This window comes from Rhynchophorus ferrugineus, unplaced genomic scaffold (genome assembly GCF_030347505.1).
Source record: "Rhynchophorus ferrugineus isolate W39M unplaced genomic scaffold, kcgeb_rfMv2 rfM11, whole genome shotgun sequence".
NCBI classification, from domain to species: Eukaryota; Metazoa; Arthropoda; class Insecta; order Coleoptera; family Curculionidae; genus Rhynchophorus; species Rhynchophorus ferrugineus.
Window position 1 is genome coordinate 20,412,887 of NW_027472590.1, and position 14,868 is coordinate 20,427,754.

General features: G+C 30.4%; 1 protein-coding gene across 4 annotated transcripts in view; it reads right to left on the minus strand.

Moving 5' to 3' along the window:
* Scgdelta (Sarcoglycan delta) overlaps positions 1–14,868 on the minus strand; it is a 163,348-nt gene that overhangs the window by 20,884 nt on the left and 127,596 nt on the right. For all 4 annotated transcript variants that reach the window (XR_013007654.1, XR_013007655.1, XM_076417385.1 and 1 more), the window contains one exon: positions 1,020–1,209. Coding sequence is in view for 2 of the 4 variants with exons in the window: in XM_076417385.1 (XP_076273500.1) it covers positions 1,020–1,209 (190 nt within the window). In the remaining 2 variants the exon portion in view is untranslated. The remainder of the gene's footprint in view (positions 1–1,019; positions 1,210–14,868) is intronic.

Here is a 14,868-nt window from a genome sequence, read left to right on the forward strand (position 1 = left end):
TGATTGCTATTTATCTTCTGCACAATATGATAATCACAAATCTATCAATAACAAGCAAGTAAAAAAAGAACAATTAAGTACAGACTATCTACGAGGGTCAGTAATATTTCGGCAATTGTTTTTTATGTTTTTATTGTTTTTCAAAGTTCTGGCCACGATAATCGACTGCATACGCTTAAACCAATTTTCAAAGCATTTATTCCATTACGAATGAGGAATTTTTAAAACACGATTTTTGAACGCTTCAATAGCTTTTTGAGGAGATGAAAATCTTGACCGCGCTGTTTATTCTTCACGGATTGGAACAAAAAGAAGTCATTGGGTGACAAATCAGGGCTGTATGGCGAATGACCCATCAATTCGATGTTTTGAGTACTCAAATAGTTTCTTGTTTGAGAGCTCGCATTGTCATGCTGAAGAACAATATCCGGCGTCTCTTGTTTGTTTTCTGTATTCATCTTGCTTTTGTGTTGTTTCAAATACAACAGAACAGTAGCAGTAAATTAATAAGTAAATTAAAAATATTAAAAACTTGCAGAAGGAAAGATATGAAATATAAAAAGGAGACGTAACAACTGAAGATGAGAAAATAATGAACAGATGAAAGGAATAATTTCAGGAATTGCTTTATCCTTAGGAAACAATGCGTGATGAAATATACCGACTAACAAAAAAAAATAGACATATGTTTAAAACAACGATGTTTTCAATACCAGTCGGTCATAGTAAGGTTCATTTTTAACAAGAAAATTTCTGGAATTAAATCGAACTGTTGTACTTTTAAGTACTCATCACCATAACTCCACATTTCGGAAATAAATAGAAACACTCCGGATGTTTATATCTAAAATATTTTCAAACGTTTCAAGTTCTTCATTGGAAATAATTACTAGAGATATTTAAGCCATCTTATAAGGGATTTTATGGTCATCTAATTAGGACAACCCGTAAAAAGCAGCCTACGTATATGAATATACACCGTAATAAATACATAAATAATAAAGGTTTTTTAACTATACCTAAATGAATCCAACTACTGGGATACCCGTTTTTATTTCTGGATTTTAACGTGATGTTCCTGCTGGACTCCACAATTATCGGCTCCCCTCTCCTAGATCTAATTTGGCTGGCTATTAAATTTTCTAAGACAAACGCGTTGCCTTTCAGTCTTAATCCACCTGGCACTATTTCTAATTGACCCATTCCATCCTGAAAAGGTGAAGAATTTATATAACTCCATAAAATTTATTTTAAATATATTTTATTATTTTATACTGAATTATTTTTTTAGGTCGTTGATGATTAAGTAATTATCTACATTATAATGAATATTCACGTTCAAAAAACAAGTGTTAGTGACGAAATACTGATGAAAGAAATTTCCTGATTTAGGCGAAAGTTTATTGATCAGATAGTCGAGATTTTAGAGAAAACCTATTAATATATAGAATATATGGTAAATGGTAAATCTCATATTTTTTATAATATGTAAATGACTTTAAATTTAATTTAGTCTAATGTTTAAAATCAAAGGACTAGAGAACTGATTAAAGAGTACATTCCATTAAAGGCATTGACTGATCTGCTACTTTGTGAAAATTAAAAAAAAATTGTACGAGGCAATATATTATGACAACATTAGATAGATTTCATTAGAAATTTTTCGTTATACTGTTTAAAATCAAAGGACTAGAGAACTGATTAAAGAGTACATTCCATTAAAGGCATTGACTGATCTGCCACTTTGTGAAAATTAAAAAAAAAAATTGTACGAGGCAATATATTATGACAACATTAGATAGATTTCATTAGAAATTTTTCGTTATACTGTTTAAAATCAAAGGACTAGAAAACTGATTAAAGAGTACATTCCATTAAAGGCATTGACTGATCTGCTACTTTGTGAAAATTAAAAACAAATGTGTGACAACATTAGATAGATTTCGTTAGAAATTTTTCGTTATACTGTTTAAAATCAAAGGACTAGAGAGCTGATTAAAGAGTACATTCCATTAAAGGCATTGACTGATCTGCTACTTTGTGAAAATTTAAAAAATTTGTACAAGGCAATATATTATGACAATATTAGATAGATTTCATTAGAAATTTTTCGTTATACTGTTTAAAATCAAAGGACTAGAGAACTGATTAAAGAGTACATTCCATTAAAGGCATTGACCAGTCTGAGGACGAATCGAATATATGCTGATTAAAATGAAGAACCAATTCACTGTGTTATATTTAGAATACATATTTTATGAATGTTTTTTCAATGCTAATAAATTTCAATAGCTTGTTTTTCACTTTGTATCAAAAAATGGGCGATCATTGTAAAAATATTATAGTATAAACCCACAATGTGTTCAAATGGAACAATGTCAAAAATATGAAGGTAAATGTGACTTCACCATGAGAAGATTTGTATTGCAATATCAATAAATATTTGAATAGTTTTAAATTGCACTTTTTTTTAAAGATATTCTTAATAAACTAGCATCAATTTCGTTAAGGGATTAATTTATTTAAAAGAAATATATTTTGGTTGAGACAGTTTGGATATTTACTTTGGATCTATTAGAAATAATGGAGTCAAAAATATACATGCCACAACACTTGGAAAAAAAAGTTAAGTTAAATGTTTGTTTATAATCTGTTATGGTTCTAAATGGTACTGTTCAAAATCAAAGAATTAGAGAACTGGTTAATATATAACGGTACGTTCCATTAAAGGCCTTGACTTGACAGAAACAGTCTTTTCTGATCTGTCTTTCTGAAGACTATCGAAGAAATGCTGATAAAAATGAACAACCAATTCACTGTGGTATATTCAGAATACATGTTTTATATACTTTCACTGCTAATAAATTTCAATACCTTGTTTCATTCAGAAACCTTCCTTCTTTATATACTATAAATGGAAGTAGAACATTTTTTGAATATATTGTCTGCTAACTTCATGAAAACCAACTACAGTGCTGTGCTAATATTCAAATGCTGGCTTCAGAAATTACTGCGATTACTAGCGATCCTTTATTTTCTTCTATATCCGCTATAATCTATTGGAAGCTCAACAGTTACAAATTATTTTACTTGTGCCAGTGCGGAAGAGGTTAAATATATAGTATTTCATAAGTCTGTGGTAACATAAAAATTAGATGACGAGTGGCGAGCTCTTGCTATGCTCGATTTTGATCAACATATGCTATATTCTGATACTATCGTTTCCGTGTTGTCCTTAAAAATTTAAAAACAGAGAATCGCACATGGAGGAAGTAGAGATTTAACTTTATAGGCAATTTTTTAGAAATGTTTCGCGACGTCCAATATCTAGTTGTCATCACTTTGAACATCTGTTTTAACCTCTATGCGACGACTTATTTAAATTTCTATGGTGCCTTTGTTTTTATTTCAAAAGCCATTTTCGGAGTAGAGAATTAAAGAACAGTGTTTTTAGCTTTTTCGTATAATTCGTATGCGTTCTAAGAAGTGTAATCAGGTGTACAGAAAGCTAAATAATGAGACATCTTCATGCCATCATAAATGACGACATAATTCAAGAAGTTTCCAACTCTTTTGTTGGTGTGTATATACTAAGTTTATAAGTTAACCTTTATTTTAACCATTATTTTTCACTTTGTACCAACAAATCGGCGATAGTTGTAAACATATTATAGTATTAACCATTCAAATAGAATCGATGTCTAAAATAAATGTGACTTCACTACGAGAATATTTCTTTCGCAATATCAATACATATGTGTGTTAAATTGCACTGGATTCTTAAGAAACTTATTAAAGCAGCATCAATTTTATTAAGGAGTTAATTTATTTAAAGAAATATGTTTTGCCCAAGACAGTTCGGATATTTATTTTGGATCTACTAGAAATAATGGAGCCAAAAATATACATGCCTCAACAATTATGAAAAAAAAAAGTTAAATGAAATATTTGTTATAATCTCTTTAACTCTGTAGCTCTGTAGTATATGAGATAAAGTTTATAGAGGCAATGCAATATAGTAACTCTGTAGTATATGAAATAAAGTTTATAGAGACAATACAAGGTATCTCATGTCCGCCTAGCAACCCCGTCAAGATTGTTTTATTATGTTATGTGTCGGTTTTAAGCTATCTGCTTTGTTTTTATTTATTTTATTTCTAGACAGTACCATATCTATTACGTCACAGCCGACTTGGTTGGCGCAGTTGTAAAGGCGACAAGACGATCCACCTACTGCTGCGATAGTCGCGGGTTCGAATCTTGCTGGAGCATGGTCGTACATTTATATTTGTGATTGTTTAATATTTGTAATTGTTCTAGGAAAAAATCCGATAGGGGAAATGATCCCTGTTACGCCAGCAACCAGTCTGGGTAAGACCGGATATCTTCTGGAATGCTTTCTCAGTTGTCCATTCGCCAGTCTGTAGGTTTAATGCCGAGGGCCGTAGCTCGGAGCCCACGTTAAACAGTACGTTCAGATAAATCTTCGTTGGTAAAAAGGAGACTTTAAAATATTTAAAAATATAAATTAATATCATAGTAACTTTACACAAACTTTTTTTTAATATAAATTTGAAATCTTTTCGTTGTATAATACGTAATGGTTTTCAGAATAAAATGTTAAAATTATTATGTTAAGTATATGAATGATAAAGATATGATATGATTATGAAGAATAAGTTATTAGAATTGTAACATGAAATGATGATGTGAATTTGTTTTCTATATAATAGAATAAAAAGATCCTATTAAATTAAAGGCACTAATGAAATGTGAAATACATTGGTCAAGAAAAAGTGACGTCAGAGCTGTCAGGTGCCTTACCTGCATTTAGAATTTTATCAAAGAACGAATCAAATGCCTTTACAGCAAGTGCTTTATTTTCAGGTGTCTATAATAGATATGTGAACCGACCAGTCGCATTACTTGGCCGATGTACAATACAATACAATGACCGATTATAACCCCACTTAGATTTAGCGAAATTTTTTTAGAGGCCCCTATTGAGTTTTTCCTTTATTACTTCATGACTAAATACCGATAGTGTAGTGTCCCTAATGACAACAGAAGAAGATATTGCGCTGCAGTGACAATTTTCACCCATCAAGCAAAATGTTTGTAAGAAAAATATGGAAGAAAGTGTAAAGTTACAATTTATTTACAATACACTTTATTCCATATTATGAAAAGATAACAAATAAATATTATTTAAATGGTTCAAATTTGCTTCATTTCATAAAATAATATTAATGAGAAATTGCGGGGAATTAATAAATTCCAAATATCAAGTATATCTTCCAAATTTATGGAATTTGACTTGGACTATTGGAGAATTTGATAACCCTGCTGATATGTATTTAAAGATGTTTTTCTGTCATCGATGTATTCATGAGTTTTGCTGTGATCCTATTGAGTTTTTCCTTTATTACTTATTGACTAAATACCGATAGTGTAGTGTCCCTAATGACAACAGAAGAAGATATTGCGCTGCAGTGACAACTTTAACCCATCAAGCAAAATGTTTGTGAGAAAAATATGGAAGAAAGTGTAAAGTTACAATTTATTCACAATACACTTTATTCCATATTATGAAAAGATAACAAATAAATATTATTTAAATGGTTCAAATTTGCTTCATTTCTTAAAATAATTTTAATGAGAAATTGCGGGGAATTAATAAATTCCAAATATCAAGTATATCTTCCAAATTTATGGAATTTGACTTGGACTATTGGAGAATTTGATAACCCTGCTGATATGTATTTAAAAATGTTTTCCTGTCATCGATGTATTCATGAGTTTTCCTGTGATGCTATTGAGTTTTTCCTTTATTACTTACTTATTGACTAAATACCGATAGTGTAGTGTCCCTAATGACAACAGAAGGAGATATTGCGCTGCAGTGACAAATTTCACCCATCAAGTAAAAGGTTTGTGAGAAAAATATGGAAGAAAGTGTAAAGTTACAATTTGTTCACAATACACTTTATTCCGTATTATGAAAAGATAACAAATAAATATTATTTAAATGGTTCAAATTTGCTTCATTTCTTAAAATAATTTTAATGAGAAATTGCGGGGAATTAATAAATTCCAAATATCAAGTAAATCTTCCAAATTTATGGAATTTGACTTGGACTATTGGGGAATTTGATAACCCTGCTGATATGTATTTAAAAATGTTTTCCTGTCATCGATGTATTCATGAGTTTTCCTGTGATGCTATTGAGTTTTTCCTTTATTACTTACTTATTGACTAAATACCGATAGTGTAGTGTCCCTAATGACAACAGAAGAAGATATTGCGCTGCAGTGACAACTTTAACCCATCAAGCAAAATGTTTGTGAGAAAAATATGGAAGAAAGTGTAAAGTTACAATTTATTCACAATACACTTTATTCCATATTATGAAAAGATAACAAATAAATATTATTTAAATGGTTCAAATTTGCTACATTTCTTAACATAATTTTAATGAGAAATTGCGGGAAATTAGTAAATTCCAAATATCAAGTAAATCTTCCAAATTTATGGAATTTGACTTGGACTATTGGAGAATTTGATAACCCTGCTGATATGTATTTAAAGATGTTTTCCTGTCATCGATGTATTCATGAGTTTTCCTGTGATCCTATTGAGTTTTTCCTTTATTACTTAATGACTAAATACTGATAGTGTAGTGTCCCTAATGACAACAGAAGAAGATATTGCGTTGCAGTGACAAATTTCACCCATCAAGCAAAATGTTTGTAAGAAAAATATGGAAGAAAGTGTAAAGTTACAATTTATTCACAATACACTTTATTCCGTATTATGAAAAGATAACAAATAAATATTATTTAAATGGTTCAAATTTGCTTCATTTCTTAAAATAATTTTAATGAGAAATTGCGGGGAATTAATAAATTCCAAATATCAAGTAAATCTCCCAAATTTATGGAATTTGACTTGGACTATTGGGGAATTTGATAACCCTGCTGATATGTATTTAAAAATGTTTTCCTGTCATCGATGTATTCATGAGTTTTCCTGTGATCCTATTGAGTTTTTCCTTTATTACTTAATGACTAAATACTGATAGTGTAGTGTCCCTAATGACAACAGAAGAAGATATTGCGTTGCAGTGACAACTTTCACCCATCAAGCAAAATGTTTGTAAGAAAAATATGGAAGAAAGTGTAAAGTTACAATTTATTCACAATACACTTTATTCCATATTATGAAAAGATAACAAATAAATATTATTTAAATGGTTCAAATTTGCTACATTTCTTAACATAATTTTAATGAGAAATTGCGGGAAATTAGTAAATTCCAAATATCAAGTAAATCTTTCAGATTTATGGAATTTGACTTGGACTATTGGGGAATTTGATAACCCTGCTGATATGTATTTAAAAATGTTTTCCTGTCATCGATGTATTCATGAGTTTTCCTGTGATCCTATTGAGTTTTTCCTTTATTACTTATTGACTAAATACCGATAGTGTAGTGTCCCTAATGACAACAGAAGAAGATATTGCGTTGCAGTGACAAATTTCACCCATCAAGCAAAATGTTTGTGAGAAAAATATGGAAGAAAGTGTAAAGTTACAATTTATTCACAATACACTTTATTCCATATTATGAAAAGATAACAAATAAATATTATTTAAATGGTTCAAATTTGCTACATTTCTTAAAATAATTTTAATGAGAAATTGCGGGAAATTAGTAAATTCCAAATATCAAGTAAATCTTTCAGATTTATGGAATTTGACTTGGACTATTGGGGAATTTGATAACCCTGCTGATATGTATTTAAAAATGTTTTCCTGTCATCGATGTATTCATGAGTTTTCCTGTGATCCTATTGAGTTTTTCCTTTATTACTTATTGACTAAATACCGATAGTGTAGTGTCCCTAATGACAACAGAAGAAGATATTGCGTTGCAGTGACAACTTTAACCCATCAAGTAAAAGGTTTGTGAGAAAAATATGGAAGAAAGTGTAAAGTTACAATTTGTTCACAATACACTTTATTCCATACTATGAAAAAATAACAAATAAATATTATTTAAATGGTTCAAATTTGCTAGATTTCTTAAAATAATTTTAATGAGAAATTGCGGGGAATTAATAAATTCCAAATATCAAGTAAATCTTCCAAATTTATGGAACTTGACTTGGACTATTGGGGAATTTGATAACCCTGCTGATATGTATTTAAAAATGTTTTCCTGTCATCGATGTATTCATGAGTTTTCCTGTGATCCTATTGAGTTTTTCCTTTATTACTTATTGACTAAATACCGATAGTGTAGTGTCCCTAATGACAACAGAAGGAGATATTGCGCTGCAGTGACAAATTTCACCCATCAAATAAAAGGTTTGTGAGAAAAATATGGAAGAAAGTGTAAAGTTACAATTTGTTCACAATACACTTTATTCCATACTATGAAAAAATAACAAATAAATATTATTTAAATGGTTCAAATTTGCTACATTTCTTAATATAATTTTAATGAGAAATTGCGGGGAATTAATAAATTCCAAATATCAAGTAAATCTTCCAAATTTATGGAATTTGACTTGGACTATTGGGGAATTTGATAACCCTGCTGATATGTATTTAAAAATGTTTTCCTGTCATCGATGTATTCATGAGTTTTCCTGTGATGCTATTGAGTTTTTCCTTTATTACTTACTTATTGACTAAATACCGATAGTGTAGTGTCCCTAATGACAACAGAAGAAGATATTGCGCTGCAGTGACAACTTTAACCCATCAAGCAAAATGTTTGTGAGAAAAATATGGAAGAAAGTGTAAAGTTACAATTTATTCACAATACACTTTATTCCGTATTATGAAAAGATAACAAATAAGTATTATTTAAATGGTTCAAATTTGCTTTATTTCTTAAAATAATTTTAATGAGAAATTGCGGGGAATTAATAAATTCCAAATATCAAGTAAATCTCCCAAATTTATGGAATTTGACTTGGACTATTGGGGAATTTGATAACCCTGCTGATATGTATTTAAAAATGTTTTCCTGTCATCGATGTATTCATGAGTTTTCCTGTGATGCTACTGAGTTTTTCCTTTATTACTTTTAGACTAAATACCGATAGTGTAGTGTCCCTAATGACAACAGAAGAAGATATTGCGCTGCAGTGACAACTTTAACCCATCAAGTAGAAGGTTTGTGAGAAAAATATGGAAGAAAGTGTAAAGTTACAATTTGTTCACAATACACTTTTTTCCATACTATGAAAAAATAACAAATAAATATTATTTAAATGGTTCAAATTTGCTACATTTCTTAACATAATTTTAATGAGAAATTGCGGGAAATTAGTAAATTCCAAATATCAAGTAAATCTTTCAGATTTATGGAACTTGACTTGGACTATTGGAGAATTTGATAACCCTGCTGATATGTATTTAAAAATGTTTTCCTGTCATCGATGTATTCATGAGTTTTCCTGTGATCCTATTGAGTTCTTCCTTTATTACTTTTAGACTAAATACTGATAGTGTAGTGTCCCTAATGACAACAGAAGAAGATATTGCGTTCCAGTGACAACTTTAACCCATCAAGCAAAATGTTTGTGAGAAAAATATGGAAGAAAGTGTAAAGTTACAATTTATTCACAATACACTTTATTCCATATTATGAAAAAATAACAAATAAATATTATTTAAATGGTTCAAATTTGCTACATTTCTTAAAATAATTTTAATGAGAAATTGCGGGGAATTAATAAATTCAAAATTTCAAGTAAATCTTCCAAATTTATGGAATTTGACTTGGACTATTGGGGAATTTGATAACCCTGCTGATATGTATTTAAAAATGTTTTCCTGTCATCGATGTATTCATGAGTTTTCCTGTGATGCTACTGAGTTTTTCCTTTATTACTTTTAGACTAAATACCGATAGTGTAGTGTCCCTAATGACAACAGAAGAAGATATTGCGCTGCAGTGACAACTTTAACCCATCAAGTAGAAGGTTTGTGAGAAAAATATGGAAGAAAGTGTAAAGTTACAATTTGTTCACAATACACTTTTTTCCATACTATGAAAAAATAACAAATAAATATTATTTAAATGGTTCAAATTTGCTACATTTCTTAAAATAATTTTAATGAGAAATTGCGGGAAATTAGTAAATTCCAAATATCAAGTAAATCTTCCAAATTTATGGAATTTGACTTGGACTATTGGAGAATTTGATAACCCTGCTGATATGTATTTAAAAATGTTTTCCTGTCATCGATGTATTCATGAGTTTTCCTGTGATCCTATTGAGTTCTTCCTTTATTACTTTTAGACTAAATACCGATAGTGTAGTGTCCCTAATGACAACAGAAGAAGATATTGCGTTCCAGTGACAACTTTAACCCATCAAGCAAAATGTTTGTGAGAAAAATATGGAAGAAAGTGTAAAGTTACAATTTATTCACAATACACTTTATTCCATATTATGAAAAGATAACAAGTAAATATTATTTAAATGGTTCAAATTTGCTTCATTTCTTAACATAATTTTAATGAGAAATTGCGGGAAATTAGTAAATTCCAAATATCAAGTAAACCTTTCAGATTTATGGAATTTGACTTGGGCTATTGGGGAATTTGATAACCCTGCTGATATGTATTTAAAAATGTTTTCCTGTCATCGATGTATTCATGAGTTTTCCTGTGATGCTATTGAGTTTTTCCTTTATTACTTATTTACTAAATATCGATAGTGTAGTGTCCCTAATGACAACAGAAGAAGATATTGCGCTGCAGTGACAACTTTAACCCATCAAGCAAAATGTTTGTGAGAAAAATATGGAAGAAAGTGTAAAGTTACAATTTATTCACAATACACTTTATTCCATATTATGAAAAGATAACAAATAAATATTATTTAAATGGTTCAAATTTGCTACATTTCTTAAAATAATTTTAATGAGAAATTGCGGGAAATTAGTAAATTCCAAATATCAAGTAAATCTTCCAAATTTATGGAATTTGACTTGGACTATTGGGGAATTTGATAACCCTGCTGATATGTATTTAAAAATGTTTTTCTGTCATCGATGTATTCATGAGTTTTCCTGTGATCCTATTGAGTTTTTCCTTTATTACTTAATGACTAAATACTGATAGTGTAGTGTCCCTAATGACAACAGAAGAAGATATTGCGTTGCAGTGACAACTTTCACCCATCAAGCAAAATGTTTGTAAGAAAAATATGGAAGAAAGTGTAAAGTTACAATTTATTCACAATACACTTTATTCCATATTATGAAAAGATAACAAGTAAATATTATTTAAATGGTTCAAATTTGCTTCATTTCTTAACATAATTTTAATGAGAAATTGCGGGAAATTAGTAAATTCCAAATATCAAGTAAACCTTTCAGATTTATGGAATTTGACTTGGGCTATTGGGGAATTTGATAACCCTGCTGATATGTATTTAAAAATGTTTTCCTGTCATCGATGTATTCATGAGTTTTCCTGTGATCCTATTGAGTTTTTCCTTTATTACTTATTGACTAAATACCGATAGTGTAGTGTCCCTAATGACAACAGAAGAAGATATTGCGCTGCAGTGACAACTTTCACCCATCAAGCAAAATGTTTGTAAGAAAAATATGGAAGAAAGTGTAAAGTTACAATTTATTCACAATACACTTTATTCCATATTATGAAAAGATAACAAGTAAATGTTATTTAAATGGTTCAAATTTGCTTCATTTCTTAACATAATTTTAATGAGAAATTGCGGGAAATTAGTAAATTCCAAATATCAAGTAAATCTTTCAGATTTATGGAATTTGACTTGGGCTATTGGGGAATTTGATAACCCTGCTGATATGTATTTAAAGATGTTTTTCTGCCATCGATGTATTCCCTATTCTAAATTAGATCAACATCAAATCGTCGAGTCAAAAACTCTTGTTATTTACATTTCCACAACCGTCGGATTAAAACGTAACTTTTTATTAAAATCAGTCATGGGTCGTTGGTTTTTTACCTCTTTTTGTCGCGCTCAGAATCTTCATCACGAGCTTCACCTTCACCCCGTCGGAATAAAAAACAATTTCCACCCTACCCCTTTGTCGCCACGCGGCGAACGTCGTTTCGTTTGGCGATCTCAAAAAACTGTAGGCAGCCACAATTAACGGAGTTTTAATTGCGAATGATTCGAAAAAAGTCACGATTCTCTCCGGCTTTTTTTTCGATCTGCGAGCGGGGGTGAGTTTTATGGGTCGTTTGGCTATTATTTATTCATCGAACGGTTTTTTTTTTGTATTTTGTGCCTCCCAGCTATAATTAGCAGACTTTTGCGGAAGAAGTTTTCGTTTTACGCGAATTTAAAGATGTTGCGCTTTATTCAATTACCGTCTGATAATGATTAGGTTACTGGGACCTCATAATATAGGGGTTTTCGAGTAAAGCTTAACGAAATTATGATTCTCTGTTTCTAAAGTTGATTAGGTATGGTTTAAGTGTAGGGGGTAAATAAGTGTAGAGGCCTCAGAAATATCAATTTTCGTTTGAGTCTAAATCGATAGTATAACTGTTCAAGAGTTAAATCTGAAAATTCTAACTCATTTAATAGTTATAAGCGTTTTAGTGGACTTCCTTCGATCTAATGGGTGGAACACGTGACGTAGTACAGGATGGTATTGGAAGGATTCTTTGTTTCTTTTAACAATAGATAAATTGGATATAAATGTACAGAATTATTAGAAACCCAGCAAGGATATTTACAAAATCAGTTCTAACTTAACTTTTATAGCGTGCGTTTCATTTATACAAAAATATGTCTTCGTATCCGAAAAACGGGCATGGTGTTAGACCTCGCAACAGATCATTTCATGAAAATCGGTATAGAAATAGGCAGTCAAATAACTGTACTGAAAATGAAAAAGAGGAACAAAAAATGAAAGAAGAAGAAGAACGGAAAGAAGAGAAAGAGAAAAAAGATAGTGAAAATGAAGAAAATGAAGCTTTATCGAGAGATGATTTACTAATGGTGTTAAGGCGGTTATACTCAAAATTAAAATGAAAGCTTAGTTTGACGATTGGCAGTTTTGGACTGCAAAGAAGCTCGAGATGCTTGAAAAGAACAGCAGTAAATGATACATATGAAGCAAGCTGATGAAAGACTGCAGTCTGTTGCTGATTAGTTAATAGGTTGTTGAAATTAAATAATTATTATAGTATAAACACTATGTTATTTTTAGAGACAAGTGCATAAGTGGACTGTTGAAAGCCGAGCACAAAACGATACTTGTATGTTAGATACAGCGGACTATTTTACGTTTTATATGTATCTATAGTCGGGGGAACCTTATGGCCACTATAAACTTGATCACATCCGAGGATTGTGATCAAATCAATAGATTAAAATACATATACAACTTCTTGTTCAAGTTCCTCTCTTTCAGAACTTTCCAGGTTCAAATCAGAATTAAACATTTCCTCCTTACTCCCTTAGGAACGGTGCCCGGACCAATGCTTTATCTACTTTACACTTATGATATACCACAAATGGAAAATATCACGATGGCTACATTTGCTGATGATACTGCGATTATAGCAGACGGAGTTAAGAAGCCTTACGAAAATTACAACAGGCACGTGATAATATCAATAATTGGATACAAGCTTGAAAAATAAGAAATAATGAAAGTAAATCTGTACATGTGCAGCTCACCTATAAACAGACCGTACAAGTACCAATAACATTAAATAACACTATCATTCCATATAGCAACAACGCTAAATATCTCGGAATGAATCTCGATGCAAAACTTCGCTGGAAGGAACATATAAAGAAGAAAAGAAAAGAACTGGAATTGCAATATAGGAAAATTTACTGGCTAATTGGAAGAAAATCACATTTATCAGTACATAATAAATTGCTATTATATAAGCAAATATTGAAACCTATATGGACATACGGAGTTCAGTTATGGGAATGTTCTGCAAAGAGTAACATAAATCAAATACAAATTTTTCAGAACAAAGTCCTGAGAGGTATTGTGAGTGCACCCAAATACTATAGGACTGATTACCTGCATCGAGACCGTCAGATACCCACAGTCAGTCAAGAAATCAAGAGAATCCTCCATTCTCATACTAATATTGAAATACTGCAACTTTTGGATACCACCAGAACCGGACACAGACTCAAAGGTACCAAACCATCTGATCTGGTGTAGTGTTGTGTAGTGAGGTGCATATATTAAAAAATTCAGCAGTGACATGTATAAATATTATTTCACCAGAGACTGAGATAGGACCAATGGGTCTCCAAGTTATATACCTAGATTTAAGTTAGCATAAAACCAAATTGTAGGTTAGACGGAAACGACTAAGTAACAATGTATTAATTAAATAATAAAAAAATAATATAAAATAAAGAATAGTGTTTGTTAAAATTAAGTGAATCTTTTTTGGTACATTTCAAAGGATATTAAAACGGAAGGTCAGTGATTAAAACATTATTAAAGGAAGTTATATAATTTACTTAACATAGAACTAGAGACTAGAATACTTAAAACGTGAATAGAAGACACCGGATTTAAATAAGATAATAAATATATTGAGTAAAATTTGTCAACCAGTAATTAAAAATGAAAGCGGCCATTTTGACCAGGATAAAATTTAAATACAATTTTTTAAGTATACTAAACATATTTCTTTAACAAAATGTTAGTATAAGGTTTGAGTGTAATAAATCCTGATTTATCAGTTTTCTTCTGGTTTTTCAAATTAATTCTTATTTTATTCTTTCTACCGTCAGATTGAAATAAAATTACCGATACCATAGACTTTTGTGTTACAAAAAGTATTGACACCAAAACGTGTAA